At 40.4% G+C, this 26,774-nt stretch overlaps 1 protein-coding gene across 3 annotated transcripts in view; it reads right to left on the bottom strand.

The window, feature by feature from the left end:
* Positions 1 to 26,774, bottom strand: part of DPH6 (diphthamine biosynthesis 6) — a 474,406-nt gene that overhangs the window by 251,601 nt on the left and 196,031 nt on the right. For all 3 annotated transcript variants that reach the window (XM_060262114.1, XM_060262113.1, XM_060262115.1), the window contains exons 11-12: positions 24,332 to 24,461; positions 18,690 to 18,864 (exon numbers count right to left, since the gene is read on the bottom strand). In XM_060262114.1, coding sequence (XP_060118097.1) covers positions 18,690 to 18,864; positions 24,332 to 24,461 — 305 coding nt within the window. The remainder of the gene's footprint in view (positions 1 to 18,689; positions 18,865 to 24,331; positions 24,462 to 26,774) is intronic.

The raw sequence follows: 26,774 nt of genomic DNA on the forward strand, positions 1-26,774 counted from the left end.
GTTTAGCAAAAATCTTTCACCTAACAAAACTGTACTACATCCAGCATTTCAAACAGGCTAAGGCTTTAGCTGCCAAGACACAGTCAGCTTCAACAGTCTGCAGATAGTAAGGCAATGAATCAAGAGATGCATTTTCGACTACTGATGTAGAAACTTGATACCAGTGCAACTACTCTGAATGCACACTCTAGACCTAGCAAGTTATCACCTGAACTCAGTGTCAGGTTTTCATCCTAATGAGAACTTTTATTGACTAAGTTCAAGTGAAATCAACTCACATCTACTCTGCAACTCTCACGTCCTTATCAAGGAAAATGTCTGAAATATAGTAGATTAACCAAAACCCAGTGTTTTAAAACCTTCTCAAATATATATTTGGGGTGTTCATGACTAATTTTGTTTGGGACCAATGAAATGACTATTTTGTCTAGGATGACAATAAATTTTAATCGAACTTTTATGTAGAGCTGGTTACCTGACTTTAAAAGATGGGGTTTGAAAAAAATATTAAGCTATGTTCTAGCTGGTGTTCAAAAGATTCTTTTTTAAAAAGAAAAAAGGTCATACTTTCCTTGGGTGTGGGTGAAAAATGTTCACTCTACTTTTCTGTTTGGGTTCACCATCAACCATACTAACTTCACAGGAATTAAAACTTTACATGAACAAAGAATGATTTGTATATAATCATTCCTCTCAATAGTGGAAGATAGAAAATATACATTTATTTTATGCTTCAGGGTTTCAGAGTACAAGAGAATAAAATTTCCAATCAGACATAAAGACAAGGTAGTTTTTAAAAAAAAGTTTGCTGAATTGCCTACAAAAAAGTGACACAAAACCCACAATTTCAATTACTCAATGAACTTTTTTAGAATGTTGACCTAGAACATCTAGAGCCAGTTTCGTGTAGTGTTAAGCGTGCGGACTCTTATCTGGGAGCACCAGATTTGATTCCCCACTCCTCCACTTGCAGCTGCTGGAATGGCCTTGGGTCAGCCATAGCTCTGGCAGAGGTTGGCCTTGAAAGGGCAGCTGCTGTGAGAGCCCTCTCAGCCCCACCCACCTCACAGGGTGTCTGTTGTGGGGGAGGAAGGTAAAGGAGATTGTGAGCCGCTCTGAGACTCTTTGGAGTGGAGGGCGGGATATAAATCCAATATCTTCTTCTTCTTCTATTCTAAAAGTGTATTTACAGCCAAGGTTACTAGTAGATAAATACAGACAAATGAACACAAATTTCTGAGCCAGCAAAGTCTGAATCAAGCAAGAGTGCTGTGGAGTGGGCTTATTATTAAGCCCCCATTTTTTCCTGTATAGTACTTTGTATCAAAGCAGAGATTATGCTGCATGGCATGAGCTTTGGGCTGACGCACATGCAATTTCAAGAAAATATATTTGTGTTCTCATTTTTGCTGTAAGTATATCAAATTGGATTCAGATCACAATCTGTGTTAGTTCTGCCATTCCAAGGTCAGGAGGGAATCCTTACAGTATATTGTAGTGTTTACATTTTTTTTCTTCCATTTCCCAGTGTCATTGAAACATTTTCACACTATGTAACACCTTTAAACGGAATAGTATTCATGCCAGAACAAGCACTGAAGTTATTACCTGGCATGTCTTTAAAAATGGGAACATATTTTGAAGCCCCCTGCAATAGCTGGAAAAGGTGAACAAAGTTCAGGATAAATTTCCACACCACTTTTGAGCAATGGCTCATGAGAAAACTGGAACATTCAAAGTAGACACTGGCACAGTTCAGACATAATGCAAAAGCATAGGCTAACTAGCAATAGTGTGATTATCTTAACCACTACAATAGTTACGATTAGTTAGGTTATGTCAAACCAGGATCTGAAACCATGGTTTGAAGTTTATTAATTTTTATTAAATGTTATTTATTTACGTTATATTTATATCCCGTCTATTCTATGCAGAATCAAGGCGGCTAATAAAAATAAGCAGTAAGCAATATTAAAATAATCAGATAAATTGCAATGGTGTTACTTCAGGCATATAATATTTCCTTTCTCAACACGTATAGATCCTAGGTGGTTAGTACTAAAGTGCGATAGATCCATTTGTGGTGGCAGCCCTCTCCAATTAAATGCCATATGCCATCTGAAACAGTTCAGTCTTGCAGGCCCTGCAGAACTGCGATAAATCCCGCAGGGCCCTGATGGCTTCTGGGAGGGTGTTCCAGAGTATTGGGGCTGCAACTAAGAAGGCTCTTGCTCTGGTGGAATTAAGCCTAGCCTCTTTTAGCCCAGGGACAGCCAAAAGATTTTGAGAGCTTGATCGAAGTGCTCTCTGGGGAACATGTGGGGCAAGGTGATCCCGCAGATAGGTAGGTTCTAGGCCATATAGAGCTTTGAAGGTTTATACCAGGACCTTGAAACGGATTCGGTACGCAACAGGCAGCCAGTGCAGCGCTCTCAGCACAGGCTGAATGTGCTCCTGCCTGGGAAGCCCCATTAACAGCCTGGCTACAGCATTCTGCACCAGCTGCAGCTTCTGAATCTGAGTCAAGGGCAGCCCCATGTAGAGAGCATTACAGTAATCAATTCTCAAGGTGACTGACGCGTGGATCACCACTGCTAAGTCACCATGCTCAAGGTAGGGGACCAACTGCCATGTTCGCTGAAGGTGGAAAAAATAGGCTCTGACAGTGGCTGCTACCTGGGCGTCCATAGATAAGGAGGACTCCAGGTGCACTCCCAAGCTCTTAACCCTTGACGCTGGTGTCAGTGGTGCCCCATCGAAGGCTGGTAAAGGGATCACCCTTCCCGGGCTGCCGCAACATAGAGAACCTCTGTCTTCATTGGATTCAGCTTTACCTGGCTCAGCCTGAGCCATGATACCACGGCTTGCAACGCCAGGTCCAGGATCTCCGGGGTATAGCCGGACCAGCCACCCATCAATAGATAAAGTTGGGTGTCATCTGCATACTGATGACAATCCAGCTCATACCTCCTGACCATCTGGGCAAGGGGGCGCATATAAATATTAAACAACATTGGGGAAAGAACTGCCCCCTGGGGCACCCCACAAATAAGTGGGTGTCTCTGGGACAATATTTCCCCAATTGCCACCCTTTGTCCCCGACCTTGGAGGAAAGAGGAAAGCCACTGTAAGGCAGACCCCTGTAACCCCATGTCGGCAAGACGGCTGGACAGCAGCCGGTGGTCGTCTCTATCAAATGCAGCCAATAGGTATAATAGGAGCAGTACTGCCGAGCCGCCTTGATCCAGATGTCTCAGGTCATCCATGAGGGCAACCAGCACCATCTCCATACTGTGGTCTGGACGGAAGCTGGACTGGAACGGGTCCAGTATGGAAGCATCCTCCAGGAAACCCTGTAACTGTGTCACCACCTCCCTCTCTATAACCTTACCCAAAAAAAGCAGGTTTGACACTGGCCGATAGTTGGCCAAACTGGTCGGTTCTATAGATGGTTTCAAGAGAGGGCGGATCACAGTCTCTTTAAGAGGTGTGGGGAAGATCCCCTCTATGAGGGATCTATTGACAATAGATCGAAGTGGATCACATAACACTGTCCAGCAATGACATGTAATATGAATTCTGTCTTAATTTTGGAATGAACATAAGAACATAAGAGAAGCCATGTTAGATCAGGCCAATGGCCCATCCAGTCCAACACTCTGTGTCACACAGTGGCCAAAAAAAAAAAATTATTTTGTATATATACACACACACACACACACTGTGGCTAATAGCCACTGATGGACCTCTGCCCCATATTTTTATCTAACCCCTCTTGAAGGTGGCTATGCTTGTGGCCACCACCACCTCCTGTGGCAGTGAATTCCACATGTTAATCACCCTTTGGGTGAAGAAGTACTTCCTTTTATCCGTTTTAACCTGTCTGCTCAGCAATTTCATTGAATGCCCACGAGTTCTTGTATTGTGAGAAAGGGAGAAAAGTACTTCTTTCTCTACTTTCTCCATCCCATGCATTATCTTGTAAACCTCTAACATGTCACCCCGCAGTCGACATTTCTCCAAGCTAAAGAGTTCCAAGCGTTTCAACCTTTCTTCATAGGGAAACTGTTCCAGCCCTTTAATCATTCTAGTTGCCCTTTTTTGGACTTTCTCCAATGCTATAATATCCTTTTTGAGGTGCGGTGACCAGAACTGCACACAGTACTCCAAATGTGACCGCACCATCGATTTATACAGGGGCATTATGATACTGGCTGATTTGTTTTCAATTCCCTTCCTAATAATTCCCAGCATGGCGTTGGCCTTTTTTATTGCAAACGCACACTGTCTTGACATTTTCAGTGAGTTGTCTACCATGACCCCAATATCTCTCTCTTGGTCAGTCTCTGCCAGTTCACACCCCATCAACTTGTATTAGCTGGGATTCTTGGCCCCAATGTGCATTACTTTGCACTTGGCCACATTGAACCACATTGAATGTTGTTGACTCTGCCTGGAACTCTGACCGGAATAGCACTGGGCTGTGCAAGAGAATGGAAGAAAGAGAAAAGGTGATAAAACTAGAATTTGTCAAAGTAAACAAGGTTTGAATGGTTTCACAAACTTTGTTGTATTTAAAATAAAAGATGGTTTCACATGATGTCTTAACTGAGCCTGAAGCACATACCAGCTATTCATTTTTTAGTATTTATTATGAAAAATGTCAATTTAAAGGTAGAGGATTTGTTAACTACCCCTGTGTAAGGATTGACTTGGATCCCCCAGAGCATTTCCATGAACAGAAGTTTGGTAAAACAATTTTATTAGTAACATATGGTAATAAATCTATATCTATTTCTTACATCTTTAAAAATTTCTTTTATCTACCCCATATATTACTTCCCACCCACCCCTCCCCCTGTTACTTGACCCCCGCCAGTGTTATTTACTTAAAAAAAATATTAAAGGTACCCTTAACTATTAAAACAAGAATTTATATTCTTCTTTTTAAAACTTAATTATTATCAAAAATTGTCCAATGTCCTTTTATTTTCCACTCTTTTTCTATATATCTTCTAAACTTTTTCCACTCCGTCTTAAAAACTTCTAAATCATAGTCTCTTGTTAATTTGTCCATTTTACTCCATGTCATAACTTTTATAATCCAATCCCATTTCTCTGGTATTTTTTCTTGCTTCCACAACGGCGCATACAATGTCCTAACAGCTGAAAGCAAGTACCAGATTAAAGTTCTACCTCCTTTTGGAAATTTTTCCATTTGTAATCCCATTAAGAAAGTCTCTGCAACTTTCATTACTTCATATCCCAATATCCTAGAAATTTCTTGTTGAATCATTTGCCAATACTGTTTTGCTCTTTCACAAGTCCACCACCTATGGCAGAAAGAACCTTCATGCTTTTTACATTTCCAACATCTGTCTGGCATCTTGTTATTCATCTTTGCCAATTTTTTAGGAGCCATATACCATCTATACATCATCTTAAAACAGTTTTCTTTAATACTTTGACATGTTGAAAGTTTCATACAGTTCTTCCACAAATATTCCCAAGTTTCCATCTGTATTTCTTTATTTACATTAATTGCCCATTTGATCATTTGAGATTTCACTACTTCATCTTCTGTAGACCATTGCAGAAGTAATGTATATACTTTTGAAATTAATTTATCATTATCTCCAAGCAGAACTTTTCCCATTTGTTTGGTCTTTCCTTATTCCTTCAATTTTAATATTCTCCACCAAGCTCTTTATTTGTTGCATTTGGAACCAATCATATTTATGATTCAATTCTTCAGCAGTTTTCAGTTCTATTTTGCCACTTTGAATTTTTAATAATTGATTATATGACAACCACTTTTCTTCACCTATCTCAGCCATTATTTTTATTACTTCAGCTGGCACTATCCATAATGGTCTTCTCTCGTCATATTTCTTGTATTTCATCCATGTATTTAGTAAATTACTGCTTATATAATGGTGAGAGAAAAAACCGTCCATCTTCTTTTTCCCATAATACAAATACGCGTGCCAGCCAAATTTATTTCCATGACCTTCCAGCGCCAAAAGTTTTTTGTTTAACAACGTTATCCATTCTTTCATCCACACTAAACAAACTGCTTCATTATATAATTTTAAATCTGGTAGTTGAAATCCACCTCTCTCTTTTGCATCTGACAAAATTTTCATTTTAAACCTTGGTTTCTTCCCAGCCCACACAAATTCTGAGATTTTCCTTTGCCATTTATCAAATTGTTTGCCATCCTTCACAATAGGAATAGTTTGAAACAAATACATTATTCTTGGTAAGATATTAATTTTAATTGCAGATCTTCTACCCAGCAATGACAACTTAAGCTTGTCCCATTTTAGCATGTCTTCATCCATTTTACGCCATAACTTCTCATAGTTATTTTTAAACAAGTCAATATTTTTCATTGTAATCTCTACCCCTAGGTTTTGGTATTAGTTTATCTTCAAAATTTTTAAAATATTTAGCTGTATATCCATCTGGTCCAGGTGCTTTTCCATTTTCCATTGCATTAATTGCATCAACCTCTATTTTTTCAATAGGATCATTCAAAATTTTTCTCATATTTTCAGTTAAGGGTTCTATTTTTATCTTTTGTAAATACTCATCTATCTTCTCTTTCTTCATTTTAACATCTTTAAACAATTTGGCATAGTACTTAAAAATTCTTTTTTTTATTCCCTCTTGAGTAACCAGTTCTTTTCCATCTACCACAATTCTCTTAATTATTCTATTTTCTCTCTTTTTCTTCAATTGCCAAGCCAAATACTTTCCTGGTTTATTTGCTCCTTCAAAGGATTTCTGCTGAAGTCTTTTCAAACTCCATTCCACTTCTTTATTTAACAAATGTCTCAATTGAGTTTGTAATATTGTAATTTCCCTTAAAATTTTCTCTTTCCCTGGTCTTTTTCTCAACTCCCCTTCCTTTTTCTTTATTTCATTTTGAATGTCCAACAACTGCTTTTCTTTCATTCTCTTTTTATTATTCAAAGAAATAAACACTCTTTTCATTACTGCTTTATAAGCATCCCAGACTGTCTGAAAATCAATATCCTCTTTATCATTTACTTGGAAAAAAGCTTTAGTTTCATTTTCTAGGTATGTCACTGTTTCTTTATTCTGTAGCAAATCTTCATTCAATCTCCATCTTCTCAATTTCTTGGACAATTTTGTAATCCACATTATTGGGTTATGATCAGCCCCAATTTTAGGTAAAATCTCTATCTTCTTTGTTATAAGACCTAAGTCTTTGGTTCCCCACAACATGTCAATTCTAGAAAAAGGTTTGTGTCTTGCTGAAAAAAAAGTATAGTCCCAAACTTCAGGGTTAAATTTCCTCCATATATCTTCCCAATTTTCTTGTTTAACCAATTCAAAAAAAGACTTTGGAAATTTTCCTTCTTTGCAATTGTTTTTTTTCCCCTCCAGATCTATCCAATGAGTTCTTAACTGTTCCATTAAAATCTCCCATTATCAAAACTTTGTCATAGGTCAGTTCATCATGTAATGTCTTTAAAAAAATCTTTGCACCATTAGGCGCATACAATCCCAATAACAACGTTTTTTCCTATTCAATATTGTCTCTACTGCAACAAATCTTCCATCTTTATCTTTAAACACTAATTTTGGCTCCAATTCTTGTCTAATATACAAAAACACTCCCCTTTTCTTCTGTTCAGCTAATGAAAAAAATTCTACTCCCAATTGTTTGTTCCATAAAATTTTACAATCCTTTTGTTTAATATGCACTTCTTGCAAACAAATTGTTTCTTAATCCAATGAAATGTTGGAATTTTGTTTCTTAATCCAATGAAATGTTGCCCTTCTTTTTTGTGGTGAATTTAGTCCATTAACATTCCAAGACAATAATTTGTAATCCATCATGGTGCAAATTCTTTATTTTCTTCAGCTCCTGAGCATTTGTAATTGTGATTCTCTTCCCCTGGAGTTCAAAGCTCAAACCTTCAGGTATTATCCATCTAAACCTCATTCCATTGTCTCAATTTTTCTGTCAACTTTTTATATGTTCTTCTGTTGTTTACCACTTGCCTTGGCAGCTCCTTCATGATTCTCACTTTACTGCCTCCCACTATCAATATTTTTTCAAAGTTTTTATTCATGATCCTTCCCACCATTTCCTTTGCCATATATCTTATAACAACATCTCTTGGTAAGTTATTTTTCGTGGCAAAAAGTGAATTCACTCTATACATATAATCATACATGCTTTTAGTCTCTTCAGGGTCTTCATCTAAAAATTCTGCAATTATTTTTATTATATATCCTTTTAAATCACCATCCTCCCCTTCAGGTACTCCTCTCAGACGTATCTGGGTCTCCATCAATTTGCAGTCATGGATTGCCACTTTTTCTTGCATTTTCAACAAGGTGGAATCATATACTTTCATTTTGCCTTCTACCTCCTGCACTTTCTTAGATGTTTCCTCAGTTTCCTTTCTGAGATCTTCCATGTCTTTTCTAATCTCTGCAATAATCTCTTTTTCCGATTCATCTATCATCTCTCTCACCCCTTTCATCATTCTGGCCTCCATTGCCTCTAATTGGTCCTGCATTTTTTCCAATGAAGTAGCCCTTGTATGGGGCTGCTTGTGTTCAGACATTTAAAAACACCAAAAATTTTAATCTCACCAATTTCAAATTTAATTATCAGATTCAAAAGATTAGAGCTTGCTTTTTATAACAAGCCTAATTTCGCCGTCCTCGGAGCTTCCTAGACCAAGATATTAATTTTTAAAACTTTTAAACCCTTTAAAAAACACGAAACTTTGGACCTCACCAATTTCCAATTCAATTATCAGGTTCAAAAGAGTAGGACTTGCCCTTTATAACAAGCCCAATTTCACTGTCCTCAGAGCTCCCAAAGTCAAGATATTTATTTTTAAATTTTTTAAATCTTCCAAAATGGCAGTCGCAACTTTTTACTGCTCCTTGCAATTTTTTTCCCCTTTTAAAAACTTCCGAGGACCACACAAATAATATGACCAATATAATAATATTTTATTTTTTTTTATATATTTTTATTTTTATATCCCGCCCTCCCCGCTAGGCGGGCTCAGGGCGGCTAACAGACACGGGAGTCTCATGATTCACATTAAACAATAATAGACATGGGAGTCCCGTGATTCATAAAACATAACAATTTAAACATTAATTACAATAAATTATTTAAAATACATAAAAACATATAAACATATAAGATATAAAAATAGGTGCTAAAATGATGTATTTAAGATGGCTAAGTGTCTATTCATTCATTAATCAGGTTCTGTCTTAGTTACCACATGGTGACTCAAATGCTAACTGAAAAAGAAATGTTTTGCAAGCCCTGCGGAATTGGTTCAGGTCCCGCAGGGCTCGCACCATCTCTGGGAGATCATTCCGCCAACGAGGGGCTATCACCGAGAAGGCCTGCTCCCTAGTGGCCTTCAACCTAACTTCTCTTGGCCCAGGGATTGTTAATAAGTTCTGAGAACCAGACCTCAGTGCTCTCCGGGGTACATATGGGGAGAGGCGGTCCTTTAGGTAGGCAGGTCCTCGGCCATATAGGGCTTTAAGGGTAATAACCAGCACCTTATAGCGAACACGGTAGACAACCGGCAGCCAGTGCAGATTGCGCAGCCCAGGCCGTGCAGGCTCCCACCGTGGTAGTCCCTCCAACAGCCTGGCCGCCGCGTTCTGGACTACCTGGAGTCTCCGTGTTCGGTACAAGGGCAGCCCCATGTAGAGGGCATTGCAGTAGTCTAACCTCGAAGTGACCGTTGCGTGGATCACAGTTGCCAGGTCGGCGCGTTCCAGGAAGGGGGCCAACTGCCTCGCCCTCTTGAGATAGAAGAAGGTAATATGAGGGTAATATGATCTTCTTACCCTCTTCTCAATTAATTCCAATGATTTTTAATGTCCCGAATTCTTAAAAAAAAAATATTTTTATTCTGGCCTCCCAGCAATGGCCACCGATGTTTCTCAATGGTATATATTCCTAGAGTAGGTTTTCTTTCTACTACTTCCTGCTTTTGTTGCCATGAAGTCTCATTCACACTGGTAAGGAGATCTCACGATACTTGACGTATTTCCTGTCTTGCTCAGATGTACTGCAGGTCTGTGCCAATATGACGATGGTACTTTTTCTTCCAAAACCGCAAGTAGACTAAACAATAAATTCCTTTCCACTTTTTAACAGTTTTTAACACTGTCCTTTATATTTATAAAGTCCAAATTTCACCTCTTCCTCCCCTCTTCTTCCAAGCTCTCTAAATTTTCCTTTCCCACCTTTTAAATTTGTATCTTTAAGCTGTAAATAGTTTCAGAATGAAAGATAGTCATCTGTACCTTTCCTTCCAATTATCCAAGTTTCCACTGGTCTTGCAAAGCTTTAGATGTTTAGCAATGTCCAAGAAGGTTAGGATCCTGCCGAGCTTATGTCAAATAAATGACTCTGAAAAACTTCTGCAGATGATGAAAATGCAACTCTTCATGGAGACCCCTCAAAGAAGCCCCCCCCCCCCCCGGGGACTTCTTCTAAGCCAAGGTAAATCTCCTCAAAGTTTTCTGTGCATATCTTGGACTAATCTCTGAGAAAAGTAGGCAGTAGGCATTAATTTGCCTTCCACTACCCCGAACAGAAGTTCCAGCCTGCTCCTGTTGTGAGAAGCAGCTCAGCGTGACATTTTCCTCCCCCAGAAGTTCTTCCATGAACAGAAGTTGAACAGCCCAGCTGGAGCACAGAAATATGGAGCTGGAGGCTATAGAGTATCCACAGTCATTCAGATACCAAGCAACCTGCCCATTCCTTGCTAGTCTCCCACTTGGCAATACATTACTGCTAAAATGTTGTTCCCAGACTATTCCTTTCAGTCACCACTTTGGTTCACACAAGGGCAAGGGCAGGGTTCTTTTAGTGTTGCATGCCAGCATATTTGTTGTCAGGTTCTTGTTACATTGTGTTTAGATGTTTGTGTGGGTCTTTATAGTGGTAGAGGGTGACAGGTTGATGGGAAGATGGGTTTGGTAAGGTCTTTGAGTGTTTGACATAATGGGCCTGTGCTGATCACCCTCTAAACCAACAGATTTGTGACAGTCATATGTACAAGTTATAGGGTGCTTTCCCACAGTGACTGTTTGTGAGTGGATTTTGGTATTCTTACACAGTAAAAATCCAGTTGCAAGGTACATTATTTAGTGTGTGTGAATGCACTCATAGAGTCAAACAGTTCTTTACTGAATACCAATTTAGCTCATGGAGAATGTCTAATTATTCAGCGCATAATCTTAATGTTAAAAGCTGATTTGGCATGTAGTAATCTGGCTCAATGAGCCTCAAGGACCTGAATGCAGCTCTGTTCTCCAGTATTCTCAGTATAACACCAACCTAGATCTAGACCTCATGGCCTGGGAAAGACAGTTGTCATATTCTATCAGGCCTTCTCACCAATATCCCAATGCTCTATTGATACAACTCTGGATTTTGCACATAACTACCTGACACTGGGGATTCAATAGACAGGAATTCTATTGGCAGTTGTCCCAAAAGTCCTCATACTTGAGCTTGCTGAACTTGGTATTTGGGCCCTAAGGTAGCCGTCCTTGGTGTTTTCAATAAATATGAAAAGAATGCTTGTTGTTGCACTCTGCTGTCTGGTCCTCTTGGTCTCCAAGGCCTGACCTTTCCTTGAGTATGTCCTCTGCTCCTTCTTTGAGTGAGCCTACAACTAAGTCTTCCTTTGGCCTTCCCTTGGCAGCCTCCTTCCCATGCAGTTCTTCCTCCTCACTCTTGGCTAAGCTTGCCTTTTTATCAGATTACAGACCAGGGGTGGCCAAACTTGATTAACATAAGAGCCACACAGAATAAGCATCAGATGTTTGAGAATCGCAAGACATGAACATCAAATGTTTGAGAGCTGCAAGACAAGGAAGAAAGGAAGATGGGGAGAGGAAAAGGAAAGGTTGAAAGAAAGCAACTTCAAATGCATGCTTCAAGCCACCGGCTGGCTTGGCAAAGTGATTTAAAGAGACAAATACCTTCTCCAGGATGGCCAAAAGGGTGATGGTGGCTTCAAGAGTCATATGATATGTGTGAAAGAGCCACATGTGGCTCCCAAGCTGCAGTTTGGCCACCCCTGTTGCAGACTGTGAAAGCTGCCCTAGCGGCTGCAATCCTGCCCCACCCCCACCCCAGCTGTTTTTAAAGCTCGGCTGGGCAGGAAATGGTGCAGGGCCCATGTGCAACTTTAATAGCCTTTCTCCTTCACAGACAGCTGTCTGGAACAGTCCAAGACTCCATTGCTGCTCTGACTGCCATGGTAGCATATCATGGTCCATGTGCCTGGTCATGCACTTCAATTGGTATTACTTAATGGGATGCAGTTACATGTTTTACTGTAGATGTTTTTACATTCCTTTGTTAGATAGCATCTTTTAACCTTCACAGTGACAGGGATTCTATTAGGGCTGTCCACTCCTCCTGCTGGGTGTGGGGGAATATTCCATTCCCTGCCAATGCCTACCTTCACCAATCAGCTGACCAATAGGGAATGGCTGTAAAAATGGCATCCCCCACTCCACCCCCTGCTGGGGACCAGGAAGGCCTGACAACCCTACCTTGGGGAGTTCCTCATTGACCTCTCTGATACTGAAGTTTTAGTTGATCGTTGAAATGCAGAGATGACTTGAGTGGCTGTTACAGTCATTCCCAAATACCCTGTTTCCTCACACAGAGCTCAGTCATATTGGTTTATTGAACAACAGGCAGTGAAACATGAGAGTTTAAGCTGATGGAGGAAACTGCTAGATGAGTAAGCTTCCTGGTTACTTAGCCTCACATCTCATCACTGAATTCTATAGAACACTAGCACTATATGTAGTATTTACAGCATTAGACATTTAAAGTTCAGGGCTACATGTACAGAAATCTATTCAATGAGCCCTAGAGCTCATTTTTGTCATACTACTGCACTTTAGAGGGAATAGGCCATCTCTCTCCACCCCCTGGATGATTCCTTGTAGGCCCCAACTTGTTGCACTTAATCAAATGTCATTAAATAAACTCTGAACAAGTAAGCACAGGTTACAGCCAGGTACAACTGAACCATAACCAAATTATTAGCTCCTACGTTGACAAGCGAGATGAAATTGAGATTCTCTCTCTCTCTCCACACACACACACAGAATGCTTTTAAAAATGTTTCAGGACAACACTGAGATGGGTGAAGTTGTTTAGGTCCCCTTCATGAGATCTGCGACATGTCCTTGTAAATTTGGCCTTGGGCATTCTGGATAGCTGTTCTTCCAAGCATGTAATTTAAAAGTACTTGAAGCACTAACATAACTTTACAATGATGTACATTTAAACCATTTATTCTAGACAATCTTTCAAGGTGTTCTAGAGTAAAGTGCCTTAAACGGTTTGAAAGCACTTTTTAAAACCATCTGTGATGTAAATGGCTATAAGCTATTGGAGGCAGTATAAGCATTCTAGTTGGCATGCAGCTAAAATTATTTATAACGTTTTATGATAAAACATCTTAACACTAAAGCAAAATAAAAAGCTGGCGATGAGCACCAGGGAATTACCTGGCAAACAGAAAGAAGTTTCAGAGCAAGTTAAATAAAATATTGCTTGTCTGAGTAACTAAAAGAATATTTTGATATGTGAAGGTCTGGGTGGGAAAAGGAAAAACCAGAGTGGGTTTTTTTTTCTCTTGAGGACTTTTTGACAATTTACCTTACAGAAAACTGAAACTTTGGGAGTATACTTTAAAAAAAAAAACCTTCCCACAAAATATTTTCTTCTTTGTAATGCCTGATTTTTTAAAAACAAGGTGTTAAACTCAAGATGTATAGTAGTAAACATTTTGATGTAAAACAACATATAGCATTAGATAATTATATTTCCTGCTTGTATTACGTATAAAGCATGTTTACTTTTGAAATATGACCAATTTTGTGCACAATTCACTACTAAGTGCATGATGATAATACGCCATTGAAGAGTTCAATGACTTCGGTCTTGTAAAGTTTAACTTCAGAACCAAATGTGCTATCAGCCCTACTGTGGCTATATGAGACTTTATGTCCCAGTAATGTATTTGTGTTTTCTATTTTCAACATTTATTTTTGTCTGTCTCTCAGATGGCAAAAAACCTGTCACATGTGCTAAGGAAACATAGGGTGCATTAATTTGGGGTTCCTTCTGATGATAAATATTTTTTCTGGGAAATAAATTCTGAAAAATGCCCCCCATAGGTCCAAAAATTGCTGAAAAATTTGTATACTCTGACCTATTTTGCACTTCTTTAACTGCTTTGATTTCATTCAAAAGTTTCTCTCCTCCCCCCCCCCCCCCGCTCCCGCAATTCTACTCCAGATCTTTGACTGACCTTCAGTGCCCTGGATTACTTCCCAATTCCTGTTCTCCTTGCTATTGTGCTTCTGCTGCATCTGATTTTCTGTTCCTACCTTTGATACTGTACTTGTTTCACCTCATCTCCATAAACACCAACCTGCCCTTTCCATTTTTCCTCCTAAAACTGAAACCAGCTGTTCCTTGCATAGCTGGCAGTACTTATCCTTTGAACTTGATAACTGCACGGATCACTTTAGATCTAACCCCTGTCTAGTAAGAAAATGTTACCCCAAACCCCACCCTCTTTTTGTGGCATCGGGGAAAGGAAGTACCATTTGGATCTGAAAATCATAGTTTCCATCATGAGTTTCTACCCTATTACAAATGAACATCACCTTCTGCAAAATGCATAAAAATGGTATAAAGTGGTAAGCTGCATATGCTGTAAAAGAAACAAACAAAAGCAACTGCCAGTAAAAATGGGTGAAACAGAATGGCTCACCAGGACAACATAGAAATTAAAAAGAAGCATATATCATATTACACCTATTTTAAAGCCCAGTATAATTATGTTTTCTACTACTTTGTTCCTTGGCCAGAAAACTCAACTGCACTTTGTATAACTTCATCGTCAATCCTAATTACTCTCCATGAGTTACAGAATTCAATACAGAAGAATTTAAAATATTTACTATACATATGTTTATCTTCTAATTATCATGGTCAGTCTCAAATTAAAACAATTCCAAAGGTCCTGATGTAAATTGATGAATTTGCATATACTACAATGATATCTTTGGTGATAAAAATATGCGACTTCCACATACTGCACTATTCTACAATACTTTTCATCATAATAATCACATCAAAGCATAATCACAATGTTTTTAATTCACAGATCCTTTATTCGAGATGACCATCTCACTATGAAAATGTATGTATCACATAAACTGAGCACCTCAAAATCTTCAGAGGGAGACCCCATGACCAATGTCCAATAGAAGACACCAAAGCACCAAGGACATGGTACCTCAAGAATCACCCAAGTGGACTAATCTGCCTCCAGAACCCCACAATCTTCCATGCAACCCCCAAAGCAAAGAAGGTTAAACGTCCAAGAAGAAGCCTGCATATGCACAATCTAACCATAAGCCATAAGGAAAACACTGAACTTTTTCTTGGCAGGATAAGAACTTCTGCTCTAACAATAGCTCAGGCAAACCAGGAATGAATCATAGAATCATAAAGTTAGAAGGGATCTCCAGGGTCATCTAGTCCAACCCCCTGCACAATGCAGGAAACTCACAGATACCTCCCCCTAAATTCACAGGATCTTTATTACTGTCGGATGGCCATCTAGCCTCTGTTTTGAGCCAGAAACTCTTTTAATTTCAACCCATTGATTCTGGTCCTACCTTCTGGGGCCGCAGAAAATAATTCCATACCATCCTCTATATGACAGCCCTTCAAGTACTTGAGGATGGTGATCATATCACCTCTCAGCTGCCTCCTCCTCTCCAGGCTAAACATGCCCAGCTCCTTCAACCTTTCTTCATAGGGCTTGGTCTCCAACCCCCCCCCCCCCACCACCACCACCACCATCTTTGTTGCCCTCTTCTGGACCTATTCCAGCTTGTATATATCCTTCTTAAAATGTGGTGCCCAAAATTGAACACAGTACTCCAAGTGAGGTCTTACCAGAGCAAAGAAGAAGACTTTAGATTTATGCCCCGCCCTTGTCTCTGAATCATTGACTCAGAACAGCTTACAATCTCCTATATCTTCTCTCCCCACAACGGGCACCCTGTGAGGAGGGTGGGGCTGAGAGGGCTTTCACAGCATCTGCCCTTTCAAGGACAACTCCTACAATAGCTATGGCTAACCCAAGGCCATTCCAGCAGCTGTAAGTGGAGGAGTGGGGAATCAAACCCAGTTCTCCCAGATAAGAGTCTGCACACAACCACTACACCAAACTGGCTCTCTTTTTTGCTTTGGCCATCTAGTGAGATGGTCATCTTGAATAAAGGATGACTGTGAATTAAAAACATTGTGATGATGCTTTGATGCGATTATTATGATGAAAATTAAAAAAGTTTCTGGCTCAACATTAGGGAGAACTTCCTGACCATTAGAGTGGTTCCTCAGTGGAACAGGCTTCCTCAGGAGGTGATGGGCTCTTCTTCCTTGAAGGTTTTTAAACAGAGGCTAGATGGCCAAAGCGATACCATCACTTCATGTGATCTGGACACTATACTTCTATTGATACAGTCCAAAACTGCATTTGCCTTTTTTAGCCACCGCATCATGCTGTTGACTCATATTCAGTGTATGGTACACTAAGACCCCTAGATTCTTTTCGCACATACTACTGTCAAGACAAGTTTTCCCCATCCTATAGCCATTCATTGGATTTTTCCTACCTAAATGCAGAACTTTACATTTATCCCTGTTAAAATTCATTTTATTGGTTTTAGCCCAGTTTTCCAGCCTGTCAAGGTCATCCTGTATCCTGTTTCTGTCTTCTACTGTATTTGCAACCCCTCCCAATTTAGTATCATCTGCAAATTTAATAAGCATTCCCTTGATTCCTTCATCCAAATCATTCATAAAGATGTTGAATGAAACAGGTCCCAGGACAGATCCTTGAGGCACTCCACTTGTCATTCCTCTCCAAGAGGATGAGGAACCATTCACAAACACTCTTTGGGTGCAATCTGTCAACCAGTTACAGATCCGCCTAACGGGAACAGGCTCCAAACCACATTTCACCAACTTGTCAACAAGGATAGTATGTGGAACCTTATCAAAAGCTTTACTGAAATCAAGATAAACAATGTCTACAGGATTCCCCTGATCCAGCAAGGTAGTCACTTTCTCAAAAAAAAGAGATCAGGTTAGTCTGACATGTTCTTGAGAAACCCATGCTGGCTCTTAATAATCACAGCCATCCTTTCTAAATGCTCCAGGACTGACTGTCTGATGATTTGTTCTAAAACTTTTCCAGGTATAGATGACAAGCTGGCGGGTCGGTAGTTACCTGGATCCTCCTTTTCCCCCTTGAAGATGGGGACAACATTCGTCTGCCTCCAATCTTCCAGCACCTCTTCTGTTCTCCAAGAATTCTCAAAAATAATAGCCAGAGGCTCAGAAATTACATCCACAAGCTCTTTTAAGTACATAAGAACATAAGAGAAGCCATGTTGGATCAGGCCAATGGCCCATCCAGTCCAACACTCTGTGTCACACAGTGGCCAATATATGTGTGTGTGTGTGTATATGTATATATATACACACACACATATACATACATACACACACACACACACACACACACACACACACACACACACACACATATATATATATATATATATATATATATATATATATATATATATACACACACACTGTGGCTAATAGTCACTGATGGACCTCTGCTCCATATTTTTATCCAATCCCCTCTTAAAGCTGGCTATGCTTGTAGCCGCCACCACCTTCTGTGGCAGTGAATTCCACATGTTAATCACCCTTTGGGTGAAGGTACTTCCTTTTATCCATTTTAACCTGACTGCTCAGCAATTTCATTGAATGCCTACGAGTTGTTGTATTGTGAGAAAGGGAGAAAAGTACTTCTTTCTCTACTTTCTCCATCCCATGCATAATTTTGTAAACCTCTATCATGTCACCCCGGAGTCGACGTTTCTCCAAGCTAAAGAGCCTCATGCGTTTTAACCTTTCTTCATAGGGAAAGTGTTCCAAACCGTTAATCATTCTAGTTGCCCTTTTCTGCACTTTTTCCAATGCTAGAACCCTTTTAGAACCCTTGGATGAATTAATCCAAGTTAAGCTCTACCACTGCAGCTATCTCAATGCATTTTGGAAATGCTTCTTTCAGTAGTCATTGTTTGCACGAATCCATACATATTTCATATAGGTGACATGAAAGACTACCCAAGACTCTAGAGAGCCATGGTCTGTCAGATTACGCAATACTAACCTTGAGAGATCAATGGTCTGACTCAATATAAGACAGCTTTATGTGTTCCATATCTTAATTGACTCCATATTAGGATTCCCTTATTCAAACTTTACAATATTGATTTTGCATATTTTTGTGTTTTTAAACATGTTTTTTACCAGTAGCCTTCTTATATAACTTTATAAAATTATGTATTCAGTTCTAAAAGAAAGTACGGTGAAAGCCAGTATTTATTTCTCTAAGGATGGCCTGGCACTTCAGTAACTAGGCTCAAACACTTGGAAAGGTTTCACTAAAAGAGCTCACAACCAAGACAATTCTCCATAAAGATGGTAATCCAGAGTAGGACTAAAGATGCCATACCTGTACACACTGACTGTAAGGTCCTATGTTTGCAGGAGCCCAGTGAGAAATGCTCTGCACATGCATGATCTGCTTCTGGTAACAGGATACACCACCAGCTGTCTCATCATACTTGTGTGCAAGGCAATCCATCTGAAATAACATTCCTTCAGGCAAGGCGGCTTCTACACATACTCTGCAACCACAAGATGGCAAAGATAAGTTATAATAGGGATGCCAAATGTCCAGCCCGTGGGCCAGAACCAGCCCGCCCAGGGCTTAACTCAGGTTCCCCAGGCTTTTTTCTGCCCCCTCGTGTCCTCATCATTTGAAGCTCCCAGGTTAACAAAGTTCCCTGCTCTTTCAGTTCCCTGTCTTTTCTGCCTTGTCTTTGCAGGCTGCAGCACAAACAAAGCTGCAAGAAAAATGTGGAATGGACTCTCCATCAAAGCTGTGAGGAGAACATGGAGTGGATTTTCTATTAAGGTCTCTGTGCTCATACAGATAGGGCCCAAGGATCTTGATGGAAGATCCATTCCACATTTTCCTTGCAGCTGTGTCTGTGCTGTAATGTGTTTCAGTGGAGTGGAGACAGTTTCACTTTCACTGTTCCTATATATAGACAGCTAATGCTTAGGCTTCCTGGAGTTGTGTCCTTGCAAATAAAGGGTTGATACTTTGATCCAGCTTGTCTCTGCTCAATGGACCTGACCTAGTGAGTACTCTATAGACCTGACCTAGTGAGAGCCAGTTTGATGTAGTGGTTAAGTGGGCAGACTCTTATCTGGGAGAACCAGGTTTGATTCCCCACTCCTCCTTGCACCTGCTGGAATGGTCTTGGGTCAGCCATAGCTTTCATAGGAGTTGTCCTTGAAATGGCAGCTGCTGTAAAAAGCTCTCTCAGTCCCACCTACCTCACAGGGTGTCTGCTGTGGGGGAGGAATGTAGAGGAGATTGTGACAACTCTGAGACTCTGAAATTCAGAGTATAGAGCGGGATATAAATCAAACATAATCTTCTTCTTCTTTAACCTGGGAACCCACAGTCAAAGGGGGATATTATACTAGACAGCCATTGCCAATATCAGTAGACTGGGTGCAGGAGAGAGAAGCTTGCAATGCCATTGTAGAGCCCCACCAAATTCGAAGTGCCCAATCCAGCTGTCCTCACTCAGCTGATGTGGAACCAGCAAATGAGGTTGCCTGAGGTTCCCACCTCTGCCAGCCATTAGCCTGATGGGGTGGGGAGAAGGCCTCCTCCAGACATCTTCTACCCATGCAGCAATAAGAGCATAAAAACATAAGAGAAGCCATGTTGGATCAAGCCAATGACCCATCCAGTCCAACACTCTGTGTCACACAGTGCCCCCCCCCCCAAAAAAAACCAAGTGCCATCAGGAGGTTCATCTGTGGGGCCAGGACACTAGAAGCCTTCCCACTGTTGCCTCCCTCCCAAGCACCAATCTGGCCTTTTCAAGTCAGTTTTGTATGTTAACTGAAGTTGTTAGAGTTGTCTCCATCCAAATAAATGGCTGATGTTTTAAGCCAGCTTGTCTCTGTTGAATGGACCTGAGAATAGGCGTCTGAATCAGTACCCTAGCCTGGCAACTTACAGGCACAGGGAGACATTACATGGTGTCAGAACTTGTCCTGTATCTACTTTGGGTCTCCCGTTGAAAAGGAAGGTTCCAAATTGCATCCCTCAAAAAGCAATGGAACATTTCAAGCCCCCATCAGACAGATCCTTTAGGGGGAATTTAGGGGAGAACTGGAAGAGATAAGAACAAAGGTTGAAACTGTACCTCACAGTCACCAAGGCTGAAAAAGAGTTAGAGGATTACAATTGCAGTCTTGGTTCACTGCATAGGAGACAAAACCCTTGACATTTTCAATAATTTGCAAGGTGTGCTTGTAGACCCTAACAACGAGACCCTAGCAGAGATTTTAACAGCTTTCCAAATCTACTATGAACCTAGAAAGAGCCCTGTGTTTGAGAGATACCAGTTCTGGCAATTACAATATAATGAGGCTGCTTGATGGCTTTGTCACTGAGCTTAGTCAAAAAGCATAGCACTGTGAGTTTGGTCCTGGAGAAACTCCTAGAAAAGTCCAATCTTACCCTCCAGCATGCAATCAATATCTGCAGAACAAAGGTTCTTACAAGTGTGATATGGTTGTGGCCAAGATACAAGCATTATTCTCTGTGTTCTCTGTGTTCTGTGTTAATTGCTGGGAGGGTTGTAAATCTCAATTTACAAACACCACGGTCTCACATTATCATACCCGCCTGAACAGAGAAGCTATTGAGATTTACAAACACCAGCACAATTTTAACAGAAAGGAAGAAGGCATTTTCATCCACCAATCTTGGTACCCAGCTCTGCAAAACACCCTACAGACTATAAATTGCAGAAAGTCACAGAACAACCAGTACATTCCACAGAACAATCAGCACAGTCAACAACCATCTTCCTTATCTTCACACCCCTTCCAACCCTCCCAGCAATTAACACAGAACAATGGGCACATTCAACAGCCAGTTTCCTTATCACTACCCTTCCAGGAAGCCCCACCAAACAATGGGCACATCCACAAACCAATTGCCCTTTCACCACACCCCCTCCAGCCTAGAAATAGCAGTTCTCCAGCATCCCTGGCCCCACTCAATGCAAAGCAGCCAAGAAGGTCAGAGCGCCTGCTCTGGCTGCAACGCCACTGAGGATGTTCTCCGCAGCTGAGAACGAAACGTCTGGAAGGAAAACTTTCTCCAGTAGAACACGGCACTTGAGCCCGAAAGATTCTACAAACCCTAATCAGGCAAGTGGTCAGGGTGCCTGCTAGATTTAAGGACTATGTGATGGGACAGCAGTAAGGGCAAACTCCAACAGTGAGTCAAGTTGTAGCAACCTATGACTCAACATTTTTGTAGTATTTGGGTTGTTCTGACCACACCAAAGGGAAAAAGGGGGATGTTGTGTATTTATTGTATACATGTATGCAGGGGTCATTTTGTAGAAAAAAAGGTGCAGGAGCTCAGTAGCATATCTCATTTGCATATGCCCTGAGATCTGTGTGCAGTGGGGAGAGAACTCACCACTGCATGCAGACCCTGGCTGGAGGTTCAGGAGCTGTGCTCCTGTGAGCTCCTGCTGAATTTAAGCTCTGCATGTATGTATGTAATGGAACACTGTCCTCTTCTAATATCTGTGTGATTTAGTTTGGACCTATTGGGTGGAGTTCTTGTTTCAGTTTCTAGTTTTGTATGATAGCTGAAGTTGTTGGTTGCTGGGAGTTGTTTCCTTGCAAATAAATGGCTGATGATGTTTTGAGCTAGCTTGCCACTGCTGAATTGAACTGAAAACAGGTGCTTGAGTGAGTACCCTAACATGGGAATCACCAGGCATAAGAGTCCCAGCCAGGTCCGTGTGCTGAAAAAATTCAGTAACCCTGAATATTTTCCATATTTCATACCAATATTGGGATTTGAAAATATTAGGAAATACTGATGTTTTTGGGGTTCAAAAAACTCAAAAAATATAAATCCCCAAATTCAAAAAATACCAATTTGTGTGTGTATGTGTGTGCAAGCCCCTATCAGGAAGGCTCCCACCCTCCTGGCTTTCTGTAAACTCTGCAAACCTGAATTATTCAGTGCAGGCCTCAGATTCAGTGGGAGCTCACAGGAGCACAGCTCCTGAACCTTTCTGAGAGTTCCACCTTCTCCTTCTGAAAGTTCCACCTCCTTGTCCATTGAATAGTATGTGCAGCTGCATAACAATCCCTGGATAGGTCCACCACCTGTTTTTCTACAAAATGACCCCTGATTCAGTGTAATGAAATCTTTTTCAGAAAGATTTCCGCAAGGGATAGGGATTATGGTCTGTAGTATGATTTTTTTTTTTTTGCTATAAGTATGATCCTACTACATAACTCCTGCACCTTTTATTGTGTCAACTTAATGCTCATGTTTTGATTTGGCCTGGTTTCAGCTGTTTTCAGATTTTTCTGCTTGTTTTCAGATTTCTGCAATCCAAACCTCTACTGAATGACCATTCCTGTTGATTTAAACTGTCCCACACTGTGCAATCTCACTGAGTCTCAGTGAGAAAGGCAGACTGTAAATGACACAAATAAATAAATAATACAGAGCTGAGCTTGATAGATCACTGCCTCAGTTTATTACAGTATCTCTATATACTCTGCTGCATAACAAATGGAGCCTTAAACTTAATTGCATTATTTTTGGGCCTCTTCACAACTGATTATATATTGGAATAAAACATATTTTTTTTCCAATTTTTGATGTAAATTACAGGGCATGATATTAATAAGGAACTTTGGATATTTATCTCAAGAAAGTCTTCAATTCACTGAGTGTCACAGAGATCCAATTACTAGTAAAGCTATTACTAAGTAGGGAGAAATATATCTTATTAACCGAAATAAGTAATAAAGTCCTCAACAGAAAAAAAAACCCCAACTTACTTCTTATACAAGATTTTATGCAGCATTAAAATATTTTAATTGTGCAAGCCTTACTTCATTAACTTTATATAATATTAACATTTTTATTAAGAAACAAGAAATGAAATACATTTGAAGATGATTCCACTGAAGACAAATGAGAATAAAAACATACTAGCTCTGAATGAATGAAAAATCAAATATGGATATTCACTAAGAAGGTAAACCTAGGAAAAATGATAATGAGGTCATAGTAGTAGACTAGGGGGACAAGACTGGACTCATCTTTTGTACTGCAACAGAGCTGAGACAGATTGCTCTTTTCTGCAATATGAAAAACCACATGGGAGAAGGTAGGAGCACTAGAGCTTCTGTCTTCTCAGCTACTGAAGAACTGCAACCGACTAGTGCCACATTGTGATCTGCTTTAAAGACCCCCTGAATCATCAAAATAGATTGTGGAGGCTGACAGTTTAGGAATAGAAGGATAAAGACTTGCTACATGTGCGCCAGAACATTTTCAGTTTCTCTGGATGAGTACAGAAACAAAAACTATGGTTTTACCATAGCATTTCTGGTTCTTCCTAGAGCTATCAATTGTTACTTCTGGGTTGTAACTGGAAGTGACATACCAGCTCAGAGACTGGCAGTTACTCCCCTCCCCCCAATTATTTTTCTCCTCTTGCTGCTTGATGAGAGAAGCCTCCTGCCATAGTGAGAAGCCTCCAGCCATAGTGGAAGGCCTGGCAACACTATTTGGTGACAGTCACTATTTGGTGACTGTCTGGCTGTGCGGCAAGGAAGAGATAATTCAGCAGCAGTTTCAAAGAGTGATGTGTCTTGCTGGGAATGGAAGATCTACATTTTTATAAGAAACAGAAGTTCACACTCTACTCTTGAAATGGAGCTGGTTCAGATCCATTCTGCTAATGCCAGGGCTTTCCCTCAGGCACTAGGAGCTTTCTGCCAATGCAAGATATTGTTATATCAGCAGAAAGCTCCATGTTAAAAAAGAAAACATCTCTAAGATCTAATCCTATATCTTTAAAAAGAGATATACAACTAGGGGGAGAGGAAGTCTAGACCCAACTAACAGAGATAGACCAAATCTGGAGAAAAACTTCATAAATAAAGCAATAGTAGCAGTAAAAGTATATCCCAGTATACCATAAATACAAGGCAGCAGTGGTGTGAACCTACCTTGCTGGGGGACACAAATCAAATGCTATCATATAGGCTGAATTTATCACAGAAAAATCTTTCATGCTCTTCATGTACAGATGGACCAAAATAATATCTGTCAATTCCAATCCTTCTGAATTCAGATGAGCTGCATGTGGAAAAATAATGTGGATGTTAGACAGGAGAAAACATTACATCTATACAGAATGATAGTAGGAATATTTCTACAAAGTAGTTGCTAAGGAAAAGAAAATGATAACAGCTTAACTTTTCCTTGGATTGATAGAAGCCTTTAATGGTGTGGAAACCACTACACAAAAATGTTTTGAACAACAATTCTGTCATTACTTTCTAGAAGACTATCTCATATTGAGACATTGTATTTTCTTAAGAAAATTAATTAGAATTAAAGGACAGCATTTCCCAACTCAACACAAACGTGAAGACAGGTATTAACCTTTGCTTTATGCATAGATAGATGAGTGAGGGGGAAAAACACTCTTACTCTTTGCTTCCAGTGCATTATGATCTGAAAATGTGTACAAAATTTTAAGAGGTTTCTGAGTTAAGCAGTCCGTTTCATTGCAAGATATTTTAACAGATGACTGTAACATTCCCTTTTGGTTCACTAACTGCTGGCATTATAATCAGCCACCATGCCTCTGCTTGGAAGGTGAGAGACCAACTATAAGGTCCTTACCAGGTGAGAGGCACCCAAATCTTACCCTTGATCCAGAGCTGGGGCAGATGTAATGATTGCTCTTAGTGTGATGTAATGATTGCTCTTACCGACAGGCAAAAGACTGGAAATGGACCACAGGGTAAGTACTGTACCCCTGTTGCAAATACCATTTTACATTTGTAATCACAGTTAAACCGAGCTAAATTCACTGCTTTACCGGGATTCTTAACCAACTTCAAACCCTACCCCAAAATCCTAATTAAACAGAAAACTTAGTAATCTAAACAAATAGTTGATGTTGATGCTAATATATTGCTGGTACATAGGAACCAATTTATAAAGGTTAGCGTTGCTATCTTCCAGGTGGGGTCTGGTGTTCCCCCAGAATTACAATTGATCTTCAGACTACAGAGTTAGGTTCCCCTGGAGAAAATGGCTGCTTTGGAGAGTAGACTCTATGGCCCACTGAAGTCCTTCCGCTCCCTAAACCTCACCCTTTTCAGGTTCTACCCCCACATCTCCAGGAATTTCCTAACTCTAATTAAGGCACAATATATTTCAAGATAACAGATTTTTTTCAGGGGCAACGAAATAGGTTTGTTCAGATAAATGTACACAAAAACACAAACCATTTGTGGGTGAGGGGGAGGAAGGAACATACCCTCCCAATGTCTCAGTCATAGTCAGGGCTTTTTTCCTGGGGGAATATGGTAGAACAGAGTTCCAGAACCTCTTTGTAGAAAAAAAAATTCTCAAAAAAAATGTAAAAGTGAATAAGGGGCACCAGTATGTTTATCCTTCATTTCCTGCTTGAGAGTTCCGGCACCTCTTTTTCCAGAAAAAAAGCTTTGGTCATAGTTCAGAGCATTTCCCTTCTTTAAATCTGCACTGGGCCATAGAACACATTTTCCTACAAAGAAGCCCAGATTTTGCTCTGATTCAGCCATGATATTTAATACTATATTAAAGTGGTCTACATTTATGGAACAATGTCATTTAAGAGAGGCAGGGTATACATGCTTTTGCATACTTGTGCATGATCCCGTTGTGGCCCTCTTAAGCTGCACCTTTTCCAGAGGCTGAGCACATTTCAGAGAGCTCTGAGAGAGAGCAGATAAGAAGTGCTATAAGGGTGAGGTTTGGCTTTCTAAACAGCTGGGAAAGTTGCTGAGAATTTCTGAGTTTGTGTGACTGTGTGATTGCTGAAAATTCTGAGTTTGTGGTTGCTGGGGAACTGCTGTTTGTTTGGTTTGAGTGGGCTGAAGGTGATTGTTGTTGATTGATTGGGGGTGGCTGTGTTCCTGGGGCAGACTGAGGCCCCACCCTCTTTGCATTATTAAGCTGCACCTTTTGTCAGAGGCGTGAGCCTTTGGCAGGAGCTAAAAGGCTCTTGGCCTGCGGCTCTTAGCCTGGGGGCTGTGAAAGAACCAGGAACCCAGATCCCTATTTTCCTTATGTTCCCAATAAGGTAAGTAGACCCTCCAGAAGGAGAGCCACATAAAAACCCAGGATTTAAAAGGGGACTGCATATTTTCAAAAAAGCTATCATGAAGGTAAAATGCCAGCCGGGGGGTGGGGGCTTTCCAGTGTTTTGCACTGAGTGTCACATGTATGACTATCTGCCCACAGGACAGAAGTCTTGGGTGTGTGCTCGATGCAAGGAGCTCCTGGTCCTCAGGGAACGAGTTCGTACCCTTGAGGCCGAGGTGACTGACCTGGAGAAGCAGAGGCAGTCAGTCAGATACTCGGAGAAGACTCTCAGGGACGTATTAGATGAGC

This window comes from Heteronotia binoei, chromosome 21, assembly GCF_032191835.1.
Source record: "Heteronotia binoei isolate CCM8104 ecotype False Entrance Well chromosome 21, APGP_CSIRO_Hbin_v1, whole genome shotgun sequence".
In the NCBI taxonomy this organism is placed as follows: domain Eukaryota; kingdom Metazoa; phylum Chordata; class Lepidosauria; order Squamata; family Gekkonidae; genus Heteronotia; species Heteronotia binoei.